At 41.1% G+C, this 16,313-nt stretch overlaps 1 protein-coding gene across 2 annotated transcripts in view; it reads right to left on the reverse strand.

Moving 5' to 3' along the window:
- lrmda (leucine rich melanocyte differentiation associated) overlaps positions 1–16,313 on the reverse strand; it is a 215,525-nt gene that overhangs the window by 26,221 nt on the left and 172,991 nt on the right. For both annotated transcript variants that reach the window (XM_028602683.1, XM_028602682.1), the window contains exon 6: positions 4,907–4,991. In XM_028602683.1, coding sequence (XP_028458484.1) covers positions 4,907–4,991 — 85 coding nt within the window. The remainder of the gene's footprint in view (positions 1–4,906; positions 4,992–16,313) is intronic.

The raw sequence follows: 16,313 nt of genomic DNA on the forward strand, positions 1-16,313 counted from the left end.
GTACTATGCCTTTCTATTTTACCGGACAAAGTACTTTACAATTTGCCTCTCATTCACCCAAAAACGCACACATTCATACACCGATGGTAGTGAGCTGCCATGCACGTTGCTGTTGGGGTTCAGTGTCTTGCTAATGGACACAGAGACACACATTTGACATACGGACAGGAGGAGCCAGGGATCTAACCGTCAATTAAAGGACAATGTATTAAATGTATTAAAGGATGATTCGCTCTCGAGCCACAGTCATCCCATAAAGATAAGTACCTCATACAACCCCACTTCAAAAAATCCAAACTATCCCTTTAAGTAAATGTACTGCAGTACAGTATTATATATCTCGGCAAAACATCCTGGTTTTGCCTGTGCAAGAAAGTTTGTATGTTCATACAAACAAATAGGACCATGTTTTGTGGTTTTATTTTTTTTGTGGCTTTATGTGGAGGAAAAGCTTACAGTGTCATTAGAAGCTAATCAGACACCTCATCATCTCACAAACTGGCAAACATAGCAAAGAAATAAAACTTGCATGCCGTGACGAGTGCTTGGGAAACATTTTTACGATCTCTATACCCGGGAAGATGGCCATGTTTTTTACAATTCAGCTCGTAGAGTGTGGTGCAGAAGCTCACTCAACACATGCTCATAGTGTATAGCTGGCAGTGAGATCTGTATATATCATTCTCTATGAAATGTTGCATCATCTGTCATTTCTCGATGTTGAACACATGCATTGTAGTTCATCATGAAAAGTTTACAGAAAGCAGCTCTGCAAAGGTTACTCTGGACCAGTGTGGAGGAAAAGCTTACATTTTGTTCTTTCCATATGCCTCATTTTAGTTGTGAGGGGGCCAGTGTAAGTCTTTGTGTTTAAGAGTGATGTTTATCAGGGGACAGATCCTGCTGGTATAATCATTACGAGGCTGAGAGAAATGTCTTGCAGAGCACGTACATGTGTCTAATGGGAAACGTCAAAAGGTGCTCTGTCTTTTCTCACCACGTTCCAGAGAGGACATTTCCATACTTATGCAACATGCAAAGGCAGTCCAAACCAGAATGGGAAGATTATCAGGAGAAAGATGAGGGTTTTATTTGAACTACAGTGTGAGATCAAACAGAAAAGAACAGAATCACTCAAGATAAGCACGGGAAACAACCCGGGAGCAACGAAACAGATGTATGAGGTAATGTATCAATTACTTTACCAAAACATTCCGTAACCAGCAGCACATGTGTTCACTTTAAATAACAGGACTTTATGAAAGGTTAATACTTGTATTCACAACAGCATCTGATCCATGCAGTTAAAAATCATATAATCAGATCTGGTTATTAAACAAGCAACAATAAACCGACATTAGGGAGCTGTATATTGGTTTTGGCATTAACATTTTTTAAAGCCGTCAAACTCACTTTTAGTTTTACTAAGTGCGTTGTGCAAAGAACATTAGTCATCAGTCAAACCAACAACCTTTCCCTTCATAATGACAACAGCTAAGTTTCAACACTAGCAGTTTAGTCATTCATTAGTCATGTATCTCATCCAGATGTCTGGTGGAGGAAAGGCAGGGAGGAGGAGATAGCAGCAGGTGTAGATCTCTCTGAGCCCAGCTGAGCTCTAAAAGGCAGTGCTTAGCACCCACAGCTCCGTCATCTGGCCTCTCCCCTGTCTCCGCCAGCCTTTCGACAGCCCATTCCTCATCATTTACCCCTTTTTGGCAAAGCCCAGAGCCCTTCTAATGGGCCGCTCTGAATGCTTCCAGATGTTTGTTTATTTGTTGTACAGCAACTATAAAACAGTTTACTCTTAGTTTGGATCTGTTCCCGTTGCTTTGTTTTTTTTTGTTTTTATTTATTTATTTATTTATTTTGGGAGTTGCGGTGCAGATCACCCGACAGCCGACAGCAAACCGCCAAACAAATGTGAGACAACCCATGGGTGTCATCAGGAAGGAGGTTTTTTTTGCTTTGAAGGCTGCTTTTCTCCTGGGATTTTAATAACAGTTGTGCACGATTTACGATACATACATACAAATTAGCTGGAAGCAGGCCCAGAACAACAAGATTAAAAGGACCAGGGCTCATACTGTAAGGCAGATTTCAGGCATTTTTCCTTGTGTGTTTACTCTGCTGGTACAAAGATATCGCTTTCATTTACCGCTGTCACTGCTGAGGGATGGCCTACTCAAATTTATTCTGATACCTGTAAAAAGAAGCCAGCATATCTATTGAAATATGAACAGGAAATGAAAGGTATTTCATTAAAATCTCCTCTGTGTACATGGATATATCAATCAAGTCAGAAGCATCTTCTATACATACCCTGAACTACAGTTATAATTAGATAAAAAATAAACCTGTGAATCCCACTTCAAAATGTGTCATCCTAAGAAAATGACAAGGTGGTAATAAATAATCCAGCACATTGTTTTACATGTAGAAATGAATCATTATGGTAAGGCACAAGAACACAATATGTCATTGGCTGTGGCTTAAAAGTATGGTATAGGCCAGTCTTCATGAAGACGCACAGTACTTTAGGCTGGGACTCCATTTTGGACTGTTAGATTTAGAGTTGAGTTGACAGTTGGACCAGTACTGAGAGTTAGAGCCAAGGTGACAGTAGTGGAGGATCCTCAGGCCCCTCTGCCAGACTACATACTCCACTCCACTCTGTGTCACGCCTTCACCAAGACACACTGGAGCCCCCACCGTCCTCCTTCACTTTGTCTTTTGTCTGGCTCTCTCTCATTTTTGTGTCTCGTCTTCTTTCACTGTTTAACACCAGTCCTTTTCCTCTCACCTTTATCTTTCCCTCTTGTTCTGTCTATCTATCTCTTGTCAGATCTGGTCTATGCAATCTTGATTTAGATTTCACTACCACAACAGCACTACTTTCCTCCCTCCTCTCCCGACCTGCTCTTCACCTCACTGCCTTGTTTTGCTCCGTCTCCTCCAGCTTGACTCCTCCACCAACCAAGACAGGAGCTTATCCTGAAGTTCTGTCCTTGGTTTCCACCCCTCTCTCCCTGGGCAGTGACCTGCCAGCGCTGCCCTCCTTTGGGAGCTCCTGGATGCTGTAATTACCTCTGGCACCCAGGCTCTGGGGCTTCCACACAGGTGACACGGTGAAAGGGGTGGGTGCAGGGGTTTGAAAGGAGGAAAGGGAGGTTCTTTCTAAGCAGCGACAGGGTGATGTCAGAAGTGCTACTGATCTGCCTGCAGGAGTCAGGATAAAACTATACAGCCTCCATTGTACCCCCATTAAAAAAGGCCACTTCATTACCCCTTAAAAAACTACTGTCACAATCACGAAATGTATAATGTGTACTTCATCTGCTTACTAAGGTTGTAAAGATTTACTAAATCCATGGTGTGTTTCTATATACTGTTAAATGTCATAATACAGTGTATTTTTAATACCGCAAAAGTGTCTTTCATCTCATGTACTGAGTATGGTTTCTTGGCATTATAGCACAAAACAAAGGCAGAATAGCAAAAACAGGATGTATGTCCTGTTTATGTTACCAGAGCACTGCACTTTTTCAACAGATTCTGAACAGATCATTGCAGTACATTTTTTAATTCACCATACGTATTGAAATGAGAATGTTGCATTGAACTACAGAAAATCGCTCAGCATATTGTTTCACTATTGTTTATATTCTGAAATTAACTCAGTAAACGCTCAGTTGAATGGAACCACTGTCTGGAAAGCACTGCATTGCCACAGCTTTGTTCTCTTTGAACGAAGAGTCCCTGTGATGGTCTCCAACGCATTAAGAAAACTCAAGCATGCTTAAAAAGTGTAAAATAAAGAAAAAAACACAACAAAGAGCTGGGGTAGGGGGTGGAGGTAGGGACATGAAGACGAGGTGAAGGGCGAAGATGAGGGGTGTGTTATCTACCACTGCAGCGCTGCATCATAAAAAATAACAAATGGAGACTGTCACTGCTGCTCAGATCTTAGACGGAGGGGAAAATATTTCACGTCGGATCCTCTCACCTTTAAATGGGCTGTTCTTCGCCAGGTCTGATTTTGACAAAGCACAGGACTCTTCCTGTCCTAACATCCGGGGAGAGCTGCCACCATGCACGCTTTGATGACATAGACTGTTGACCTGTTGTGCTACCATACTGGTGGTCAGCCCTTTACAGGTGTTTTGCATTGTGAAGACAGTGATGAATGTCTCAGGCATATGAGATGAGTACAACCTCAGCTGAGAATCTGCTACAAACGCAGGAAGTGGCCTGCACAATTCATTTAGAACATTGTGTCTTTTTAATTAAAGCTATAGTGCGTAGTTTCTGTTGCCCCCCATGAGGTAAAGTAATGACAACAAAACTGTCGGCACGTCTACATGATACAAGCCTACGTGATCGTGCCCCCACCCCTCCTCCAAGCAGTTGCTAGTAGCCAAGGAGGACACGGAGGATTAAAAAAAACATGATGGACTCTTCAGAAGAAGTAATTATCTTCACTTGAGTTTCTGTCACCAGTTTCTGAACATAGCTGTACTCAATATGAGGCCTAATCAATGTCTGGTATCAACAGACCAAGGATGTTTCTTCTTTTGTATGTGCTGTGTGCACCCACGTACACATTCAGATCAGAGTTAACCTAGATTACTCCAACTATTTATTCCCACTATCAACACATCACACCGATGAGATGAGATCAATAAGAATAGATAACATAACTTCAACTCAGTCTCAAGGCCAAATGAGTCCCACTCTTGGTAGCTGTTAGGGTTATGACTTGTATTTACATAATACGTGGGCCTAGGTTTTGATTGAATGCATGATAATATATAGTGTTGCTTCTTGTTTACTTTGAAGAATATCTGTACAGATGTATGTACAAACCATTAACTGAAAAGGTTATGGTTCTTTCTTTTTTCCTTACCTTTGTGGTTCTTGGCATCTCTGGATCCTTGGGGTAGAGGAGTGTAGGGCAGTGGGTGACTCTCAGATCCAGCCTCATTAGTTGGCTAGGAGAAAGAAAACACACAAATAGAATTCATATTTTGAAGAAAGAAAGGTTTAAAAGTATCACTGTAACTGCCTGTGAGTGTGATAAATCATTTAGGATTGGTAAAGGAAATGTTGGAAACACTGCTCCGGTTTTATGACATAATGTGGCAGGTCATGTTTTATTACTTATTGCGTGTTGTGGAGCTTCGCTCCTGTCTTTGATGATCTGATCTACAACCTGGTTAGGGAGGAGAGGTCTTAACCTTCACTCAGCCATGACCTCCTGCAGTGGTCAACTAAAGGGTAGACGTCACTCACTCTGAGCAGCCAAATGTAGCATGATTATGTGAGGGTAGTACTCTCTACAGAGAGGAAATGCAATGTGCACTTATACACATATATAAATAAATAAATCTTAATCTGGCTACCTTATTTAATGTCACAATTGAAATGTGAGGTAAATCTGTGCAAAGATCCCTGGCTGTGAAGCCAGAAAGAGCTTCGATTGTGAGCTAAGTCAGAGGTTCAGGCTAAAAGTGTGACAAATAGAAAACAGAGGCCTGAATCTCAGAGCATGTTCCCAAACAGGTCAAGAGTTTCTTGTGTTGTTGTTCTTTTGTGCATTTTCAAGGTCCAAAACATTCTCTTCCTTCCCTTAGCCTTTTAGCAAGCGGAGCAGGCAGTTTATCATGACACAGCGATATCCGATGCCTTTGCAGAAATACTTTCCTTTCCTGCAGGAAGGAATTCACTGGGTCTTTAATCATAGCAAGAGACTCAACTGACAAATACATATTAGAGATGGTTTGGAGCTGCATTTTTCCCCCTTTTATTGTTGTTCCTCTACATGCCCATGCATAACCTTGAGAAATGGAATGGTCTGCACTGTTAAATGGAACCATATTCTTCATGGGTAAAAAGAGCACTGTGAATTGAAAACGATCACATTATGTGCTTTCAGATAGCATCTCTGAAAGGCATTAAGGTCTGGCCAGCATGTGTGTCACATTGCACCAACTAGAAAAATGGCAAAATAAGCCTATTTTGAGACCTTACTACATATATGCTGGCGGATCATGCTTTTGAAAGAAAGGGCTTGGAATAGAAATATTGTTTTGACAGCAGACCTGCTGCCTCTGGAGTGGCTGAAACCTGTTTAGAAATATCACCGATCACTCATTGCTTGTATGCTGTACTTGTATGGAATGTGTAATGTAAGAAGTAAAACAACCCAAAATAAGAACATACTGTGCTCAGTAAAAAAAACACATCCCATTTGAGAAAAAACAATCAGTTATTCATACTCATACTTTCAGCACCGGCAGAATGGATATTTGAATAGGACAGAGAGATCCTGAACCAAAATTACTACCACCCATTCTGTCTGCAAATCTGTCTCTTCGTTGCTCTAATTTTGCATTTTGCTATTTAATTTTGAGGGTATACTTAATATTGTCATAATGAACATTATGAGCTAACAGAACACCTCATGCATTAAGACAGGAATTGTGAGCCCTCTCTATTTGATCTACCTCCATGCTCTTCTGAGCCACCGTGGAGTTGTGCCTCTGCTTGCCTCATTTCCTGGCCTGCTTCAAAGATCACAAGCCTGGGCCTCTTCTAGCCTGCTTGGCCCCAAAAAGCCCCTCCTAATCCTGCTGCTTGCTCACAATTAATCTTCCTAGTTGCCACATTATTAACAGCACCACCCACAGACTATGTTAGGGGGTCGCTGCAGAAGAAGAAGGAGAGGGAGGACTGCTGGGGTTAGCTGGATACTGGATAAAGCCTTGGGCTGGTTTTGGTCCTATGGGATGTCAGTCACCTTGATTTCAGTATCACCACCCACCCAGTCCCCGTTCTATGCATGACACCACAACTTCACCTCCTCAGTATCATGCCTGCTGATCAAACACCCAACCCATTCAACATCTGTGGTTGTCACGTTACCTTCCTATCCAGCACAACCATCTTAGCCCACCCACAGAACATCAATCAGCCAGCTTTCCCATGTCCTGATCCTCCTTTTTCTCCTCTAAGACCTTCCTCCGTGCCCCTCCACATCTGCACTCTTTTAATTTAGTGAAGGACCTGTCCAGAGTATGAGAAGGCAGCAATGCTTATAATGAGAAAGCATGTGGAAAAAATGAAGGAGAGATTTCTCTTTTGTAATTGTTTTAAGGAGGACTGATGGATTGATGACTGAGATTTTTTTTATATATTATATACAAACTATACAGACAGGCTATAGCAAGCACTAGTCTTTGCAGATCTATGTGATGTTGCTGTTAACACTGAATTGTCATAATAAATGGAGTGCTACACGATTCTATAATAAAATTAATAAAATCCAAAGATTGACATAAAAATGATTGACATTTAGCTCTTTTTTAACTACTATATGACATTTCATAATTACTCCTCAGACAAAAATACAAAAATAAAAGCTAGAAAGAATATGATGTGTGAGTACATCATACAACGATGTATGATGTACTCACACGTCACATTCCTTTCATGTTTTCAAAACAAGTGTTTCATCTATGCTCCTACTCTCTTTATCCCCCCTTTTCTGTAGCCTCTCTTTCTCTCCCTGTCTCCCTCTTGTTTTGTCTAGTTTTACCTACACTGAACAGAGGGAGGTGCTGCTGTGTCGTGTATTTAAGATGCTCCTGGAACCCCTTTTCCGCTCTCTCTCCCACTCTCTCAGTCTCTCTGCTGTCCAGATTAGTCTGCTCATCAAGCTGAGCATTGTTTTAATTTGCTGGGCCCGGGGCATATGCTGAGTGTTCACATCATTATTGTCTCTGTGCAATGTGAGTTATCACCACAGCTTATGATAATGCGGCACAAATTTACAGGCTGGGGAGCACCATGGATTCTGTGATAATAATGGGTGGACAGAGGGGAGTGGAAATAGGGAGAGAGAAATGAAGAAAGTGTGAGTGTGTGCCTGTGTGTGTGTGTGTGTGTCAGAGAGAGAGAGAGAGAGAGAGAGAAGGGTGGTGGCAGTGAGAGGAAGTTCTGTTGGATGTCATTATGAAAGATGATTCCTGTACCAGATAATACATCACACCAATGCTGTCTGTCTTCTCCTTTTCTGTGTTGTTATGCGAACAAATGCTGATAAACCCAGAGGCAATAGTGATTATTACTTCCAACATCTTACCATGAAAGTGGGGAGCAGGACGAGAGAGACAGGGGAGGCATGGAAAGACAAGAAAAGCTAAACACAAAGAGAACCACATAACCACCTCCACAGTGGGGTTCCTGAAAATATAAGATACCAAAAAGTGAGTCGGGGAAGGTTGATGCATATCGAGGTGTTTTTTAGATGGAACTGCAACAAAGTTTACAAAGTTTTGCAAGCCTGGCTGTCGAATTTCAAATCTTGATGGGTGTTATATTAACAGTACATTACGCTGACATCAACTGATCTAAAACGATTTTACTAGAATGCGAGTATGATGTTGGCTGCCACAGTTTTATGTACAAAAGTACATAAAGTAACTATTTTTCACCGTGCTATAAACATTGCTTTTCTCTCTCGCAGCCTGGCTCTGAGGTCTCACCCTGACCGGCTCATCCTGACACAGGTGGTTCCTGCCTGGCCTCACCTCACCTCCCTCCTTAAGACTGACCAGCAATACAATCTAATTACAGCCGCGCTACAGAGGGAGACCAGTGTAAACACAAGCCCTTTTTATCTCCTTATACATCTGGACAAGTAGACAAAGTGCTAAAAGGAAATAAATGTGGCCTGACAGCCACATCAAAGAGTTCAGCCAGAGGCTTACTGCTACTTAGGGCACAGGAATGTTGTTGCTAAGCATCAGCCCGCAACCTATCAGGGTGCAAAGAGGGCCCTGTCCTGCCTTAGAGAGGGAAAAGGGGAAAAGAGAGAAACGAAGAGGAGAGAGAGGGAGGGAGGGCGAGGGGAGGGGGGGCTGACATTGAGGGGAGGCTAGGGACTCAAGGAGATTTTTGTAGCTTAAAGCAACTGTTGGAAGAAACAAGCCTTCTGTTTTGTTTTCTCTTGACACCATTTCTGCTTTTTGTGCTTGCAAAAGACATGTATAAAAATGTCTTTTGATATGTTTTCTCTTTGGGTCTATATCAAAATATTTCTTTTGTGTCTGTGCAAGGAACTTTTTTTTTCACGTCTTGTCTCTGTAAACTGGTGCTGCTTTCTGATCATGTTGGAGATCAGAGGAGACACAACTTGTGAACTTATTTAAGTCAACATTTAATGCTGGCATGACACGTTTATTTCTTCACTAGATAGAATTTTTTATGATCCATGTGTCAAACTTGTGAAGTTAGGGGTTATGAACAATACAACACTTTCAGAAATAAACAATGAAAAAACGAATAAGTAGCGCTAGCTTGCAGCATCTTGCGACATGTAATGGCAATGATGAGATGAGAAATGCTCTAACTCACTACCAGAGATTGAATCTACCCCCAATATACAAGCACACGCACATGACTTTTGTGCAAAATTCCGTTTTTTTAAACAGAAGCCTAATTTTATGTTGTACTAATACACACAATATTATATATATATATATATATATATATATATATATATATATATATATATATATATATATAGAAACTTGTTGGTTGAGGTAAAATCGTTTAAATGCATATTTTGCAAGCAACAATCACAAGTGGCATGGTGAAAGGTAGCTATTTTATTAATTTAAAATTTATTTTTCTTTTTATATCTGACCTAAATGACCGTAGCTTAGGGTAGAAGAGAAAATATTATAACAGGTTTTAAATTGCTGTTGTGTGCATGAAAAGCATTAATTCTGTTTTCTTAGGTAATGGCAGGGGTAAGAACATTTGAAGTAATGATGCCTGCACTTGTGGATAGTACAGCAGTCTTTTGCTCAGCGGGAAGACTGCTGAGCGTGTGGTTAATGATTTACCAGTTCTACTCCAATGAACTTGCTCCGAGTAAATGTATCATATGATCACTGATCACAAGAACAACTGTTCCGAAGTTTCGCTCTGGGCACAGGGCACACAGAGTGAACCAGCAACAGTGAATATTGCCGTGTTGTGTACAGCTACTGTAAGCATCAGACAGGGAAAGGCTGAGTGCTGCTGGATGTTAATCATCCATAGCGATGATTCATAGATGGTAATAAGGCTGTATTTGTTTTTAGGTGGAAATCTAAAAAGCCATTCGACCTTTACTGTAGTGTCTTGCAGAATCAGTGTAGGTGATCTAAAGTGGAAACGTAAGCCTACATTACAGGTATGCAGTAAAATTAGCTTGAGGCTATTTCTTATTTTGGTCTAGTATGACCTTTCCATTGGCACAGATTCTGAAGCTATGAAGACAAAAAAAAAATTACAAAATGTTGTTTATATTAGTTAAAACAATGATTACTGTGTCTTATTCAAACTTTTACAAAATACACATAACTGATTGTTTAATATATTTTCATAAGTACAAACAATTTCTTTTATCTCTAAAACAGGAGAAAAAGGGAAGATGTGAATGTTCTGTTTTACCTGTGACAAAAATCATCTTTGTCAGAGTTTTGCCTTATTTAACTGGTGCAGAAAAAAATATTTTCATCTTTCCTACACAAACTACAAAAACACATACACAAAACCACAGCAACTAAGGAGTGTGACATATCATGAGGCTTTCTGTTCTGATTAGGGGCTGTAGCTAACGTCAGGGCTGTTTTCTAGAGTGTAGGATGTTTAATAATTGAAGACTCTGGGAGCGGGCCTGTCACACCAGCTTGTCTAGAATGTTTCCTATGCAATTAGACGCTGAGAGACATTTGAAGAGGACCCACAAAAAGAGCCACAAAAAGTGACATGTGAACTTAAAGGAAATTAGCTCTTCACACGAGTGAAATGTGAAGGTTACTTAGCAATGCTTAACTCAGACTGCGGCTGTGTGAAGTGTGTGTTTGACTCAGCCTCGCAACGAAGACTGCGCTTTTCTTTACTTTGAGCCGGCTTCAGTCAGTAAGATCACAGACGGAATGAAAACTAATTTAGACTCAAGGCATACGAGAAGAAAAAAGAGGGGAAAAAAACCTGAGATACGTCGAAATAATGAGATCTCTTGATGTTTTCTGGGAAGATATGGGATGATGCAGACAGAAGCACAACTCACATCTTCACCCAAGGACACAAACATGGACACACACACGGACACACACACACACACACACACACACACACAGAACATTTAACCACAACTTCAAGACACACACATTTGCATGTGTGCATGCACTCACATAAAAAGCTCACACACACATTATTTGAAATCATGAAACACTAATGCACATGTACTTACATGCTCACTTACCTTCACACACAAACTGATTTGTTTATTAGTACAGATGCAGAATTGTATGATGTAAATACAGCCCAACCACAGTTATCGAAATTTAAGAACTCTTACATTGACCTTGACTCAATGTAAAATGTTCAGTGGTATAACATTTTTATATTGTATTTATTAAGAATTTGAACTCATTTGTTTGTGTATTTACAACTAATTCTTTTAGCATGTAAAGATCACAAAACCACATATATAGAGTGATGATAATTGAGCTATTGAAAATTAAGATTCCTCTTTATTTCCATTTGAAAATATTACATGACAAACTGTAAACACAAATGATTAATATGCTCACTATCCATCTCTGCTCGCCTCCAATCCCCGACAACCTTTCAAAAGAAATTTCCCCCATCCACATCTCTGAGTTCCACATTGCAGTGATAACACTGTCATCTTCCACACCTATCATAAGTCACAGGCAAACGACCCAGATCCTCCGTCGCGAGACAGAACCCTCTGCGGGCCTGTAAGCTGTATCATTACACCATGTCATCTTTATGGCACGGAGCAAAGCCCAGCTCTCTAATTACACTCTGCCTACTCCATTTACCCAGACAGGGACAGAGCAGCAGGCAAACAATGCATTCAAAATGGAGTGCTTCCTCCTGCTCTATGGATGCCCGTGTTGTTCTACCGGTGGCCGTCGTTGTCCCCTGGTTGTTGTTGTTGTTCTGTTAAAAGCTGTGGAGGAGAGATAGCAGAGGGCCCACACCACTGTGCTTACCCCTTCTCGACCCCCCTGCCCCCCCTCCTCTGTTCTTCAACCCTTTCCTTTAGAAGGACTTATGAAGGTGAGCGGCTGTGTGACAGGCCAGGAATAAAAGAGACAAACCAGGGATAAAAATTAAATAAAAAGTAGCTGTCTTAAACAGTAATTGCACTCCTTTGCTGAGCATGCTTTCAGATATATAAACCTGATTTACTGTCGGCGTTGCTGCCACAAATCAGAGGGCCCTCTGAGAAACACTCGTGCTATGAAATTGTTTAATCTCATCAAGTTCTGCTTTCACAGCAGGCCATAAATCACATAGTCTTTGTTATCATAGACCTCCATGAGCGCCTCTGAGGCAGGCAATGGATCGTGGGTATATATAATCTTGACTGCGCAAACAGCAGGGTCTGAGCAGCCTGAAATACTTTCATATTAGCCGCGGTGCAGCTGGCGGAACACTAGCGCCCTGATGGATATCTCATTTCCTGCGTTCTGCATCTATTTCGAGCAAATTATTACTGCATAAATATCTTGTCAACAGAAACGGCCAATTAATTAAGTTAAAAATGCACTCGTGATCACATCTACACACCAAACAGGAGAGCCGGGACAATTTTCCACTAAGTGAATTTACCGCAGGGGTCACTGTAATGAATGATTTTAAACTTTGTCATAAAGTCTCAGACAGGCCAATATCTACACAGGAGCTGCGATGCCGGCTAACCCACGACATATTTGCATAAAGTGTATTTATGTGAAAATTCTGGAGGACGACAGCCGGGGCGAGAAAATAAAGTTTACAACTACAAAACAAAATGTCCGCCAACCTCTGCCTCTCTAGTATTTCATCAAAGACATGCACGGGGGATTGGATAGAGATCAGAGTAGCACCTTTTGCCATTTAAGATACAAAATATACACATTTAACAGAGCTCGCAATCTGAATGAATTATTCATAATGTATGAAGGGTTGGGTGTTTGTGGGGGTGGGGGTTGTTTATTCAGCTTGGGCCGTTTATCAGACAGTGAGGATCCCACGGCGGGGATGAGCTTGGAGATTTATCTGTGTTTGGGCTCCAAAGCAGATAAATCAAGGGGTGTAATCATGCTCTGAGTGGTCCAGCTGTGACCCCGTAGTGAACTAATGACACAGGGATATCTAAGCCCCTTTTCCTGTTCCTGGGTTAGGCCCTTAGGTTAGTCCCCTGTCAGACACCAAGCCAAAGAAAGGCACTGCTGCAAACAAAAAACCAAGGGGAAACTTAAGGCCCTTCATGTCCCTTTGTCCTGTTTACACAACACCACCAAGCAGGATTGTTCACCCAATACTAAAAATAACAGTGTTGGAAAAAAGTAACAGCAGAAAGCTACTGTATAACAATGTTTGTTCAAACAATAGCAATGAGTATCAGTTGCAAGTATACACATAGCGAGTTCACGAGCTGCTTTTCACAACAGTCCATGTAAAAGATACTGCTGTTTGGCTGAGGATGTCTCCCATTCCCTCCCAGAGCAAAGGCTTTCTCCTGTACTGAGCCGGCTCTGATTTATCATGTCTTCTGCTAGCAGGCTGTCCGCTGATTAAGCCAGTGGAACTTTGTTTCACTCTCCTCTCTCTTTAATCTGTCTCTCAGCGAGATAAATTAGCCAGTGCCGTGCCAGCTCCTGCTCTCTTTACCTCCCTCCCTCAGTCTCTTCCTCTCTCTCTGCTTTTCTCTCTGTTTATCTTTTCTGTCTGTCACACATTGAGAAGAGAGCAGACACATCTGCTCCTACGCTGCTGCAGGAGATAGGGCTGGGCTACATCCCTGGTCAGATTTAGCTAAGAGTGTCAGTGAGTGAGAACGAGAGAATGAGTGTGTTTTTCCTCTCTTTTTCTCTCCTTGACAACATTCTGTCAAACAATCTCCCTCTCCTTGGCTGGGCTTATGCTCTTTGTTGTTAGCTAATAAATCAAAGAGTATTTATGATCTGCAATCCCTATTCTTAGTCTTTTAATGGCGACACGTTTGTGGGTGAATTAAAGCAGGGTTTTATTCACTAGGCTGTGGGCCAAAGTGAGACCTGTGTGCCTCTGCCTGTGAATGTTTTCCCTTCTCCACTCTTGCCTGGGTGGTAAATCACACTCATTGTCAGGCAGTGCTAAGTTAGTGTGCGTCATTGGGGAGAGCAGGAAGCACTGGGCATAATTCTGTCCATCAGTTTAATTTATTGTATCGGTAGCTTTGTAATCTCCGCCCCATAAATTACAGGGGCTGACAGACAAGAATTTGGTTTTAAAGGCAGTGTTCATCAGGATTTTGGCCGGCTAAGGAATTATACTTATTTCTCTTTTGGCTTTCTGCTCTCATATTCAGCCATGATGGAAATCCAAAACCTCTCAGCGTAAGGGTGAGGACACTGTGTTTTTGCCTAAGCTATTTTTCCAATTTAAATACAAAGATCATATTTTTGTCTGGTTTCCATTATTACAGAGTCAAAAGGGGAAGAAGGATGAAGAGAGAAAAGGAAAGAGAGGGAAGGGAGGGTTCAAGGACATGACCTTGTTTGCAGGTTTTATTTCAGGTGAAATTTAAAGCCTAATACAAGGGCACTGCTTTGCAGATAGTGCACTTGACTCCCCTACCATGCCAGTGAATATAAATCAGGCGAGGCATCTCAATGCTAGGCTTGACTTCTAGAGGCCAACAAATCTTTAACATGAGATTAAGGCCTCAGTGGAGTCATCTATCTTTGGGTGATAGAGGAAAATATCAGAGCTCTCTATGGGCAATATGATTTCACTGAGTCAGGACTGATGTGTACTAGAATGTACAAAAATGTCATGTGTAATGGTCGACAATTCATTATTAACATAACACAGTGAATTACTTCCTACAGTGAGGATAACTAAATGGCAACGGACCATTTCAAAATAATTAGCTAATTCTGGAGAAAAAAACAACTATGCATTTAATAATATTCTACATAACAATCTATATAGAAATATTTATCTTTTCTTCACAAAAAAGGAGGATAACACCTAGAATTATAACTATAAACCTATTCTATTTTATAAAGTTAGTAAGCAAGACAAAACACAGAACTAGACTGAGACATGTGTTATGGGTGTTTTCACTTAATTGTAGTAAATGTAAATGGTGTCAGCTGCTATGTGTCGACAACAAAGAAGGCAGACCAAAGCAAAGCTGCCAATTACCCTATAAAACATGCATATCTTCCAAAGCATGGGTCTCCTTTGTGGGTTTAACCTACCAAAAGATACGGGCGGTTTACAAGATGCTCGCTTAGTGGATACAATTGTGCTTAACATGAAAGGGAACGCAGACTGTGAAGACCTAACAAAGAACCATATCTCCCTGTAGCCTTTTCAACGCACTGCATTTACATATCAAGCCACTAGCCTGATATGTAAACACATTCCATCAGATGCCGTATGAGAGCCATTTCAGTCCTCCTATAGCTCGCACACTGTGTAGCCTTAGACAAAGGGAAAGAGGCCTGAAAGAGACATCTCATGTCATCACCCAAGAGAGATAATGGAATTGTTATACATCCTTGATCACAGACACTCTCACGGCATCTTGCTCTCTTTTTCACTTATTCTTTGTCTCAGTGCTCTTAAAGTCTCTCTATCACTCTCTCCCTCTCTCTCTCTCTCTCTCTCTCTCTCTCTCACACACACACACAAGTAAAAAATTCCAGCACACTTCAGTGTGATAGCCCCTCTTCTCTTTCAGGGTTTCATCTCAATAGCTTTTTTATCTGAGGACTTCAATTTGCAAGCCTAGCTGGAAGGCAGCTCCTCCTGATATGTTAATTGCAGGGTACTTAAGCACTAAAAGATTAACATAAAACCCTTTGGAAACAAGCTAATAGTTTATGATAATTTGTGCATGGCCTTTGTCTGTCTATCATTACATTGCCTCTAGCTGTAATTGTATCAAGGGGCTGTAAAATATCATTTAAGCAAGTTCACTTTCAGATAATTAATAGTAGAAACTGTATTATTCAATTGAGCCACACTGGCACCATTAACAATATGGCAACTAAGCTATAATTAAAGTATTTTATTTTATTAACCAATTCATAATCTTGTGCAAATGATGAGACAGAAAGTTTTTTTTTTTTTCTCTCACAGGAGCACTGTCACCAGGGCAATTACAGCAACACCGGTTTGTTTCCTCAGTTAGCCAAGCTGATTGAAGCTTTTGAATTAGCAGGTGGGTGCATGGCTAGCATACC

The sequence above is a fragment of the Perca flavescens genome, chromosome 17 (assembly GCF_004354835.1).
Source record: "Perca flavescens isolate YP-PL-M2 chromosome 17, PFLA_1.0, whole genome shotgun sequence".
In the NCBI taxonomy this organism is placed as follows: Eukaryota; Metazoa; Chordata; class Actinopteri; order Perciformes; family Percidae; genus Perca; species Perca flavescens.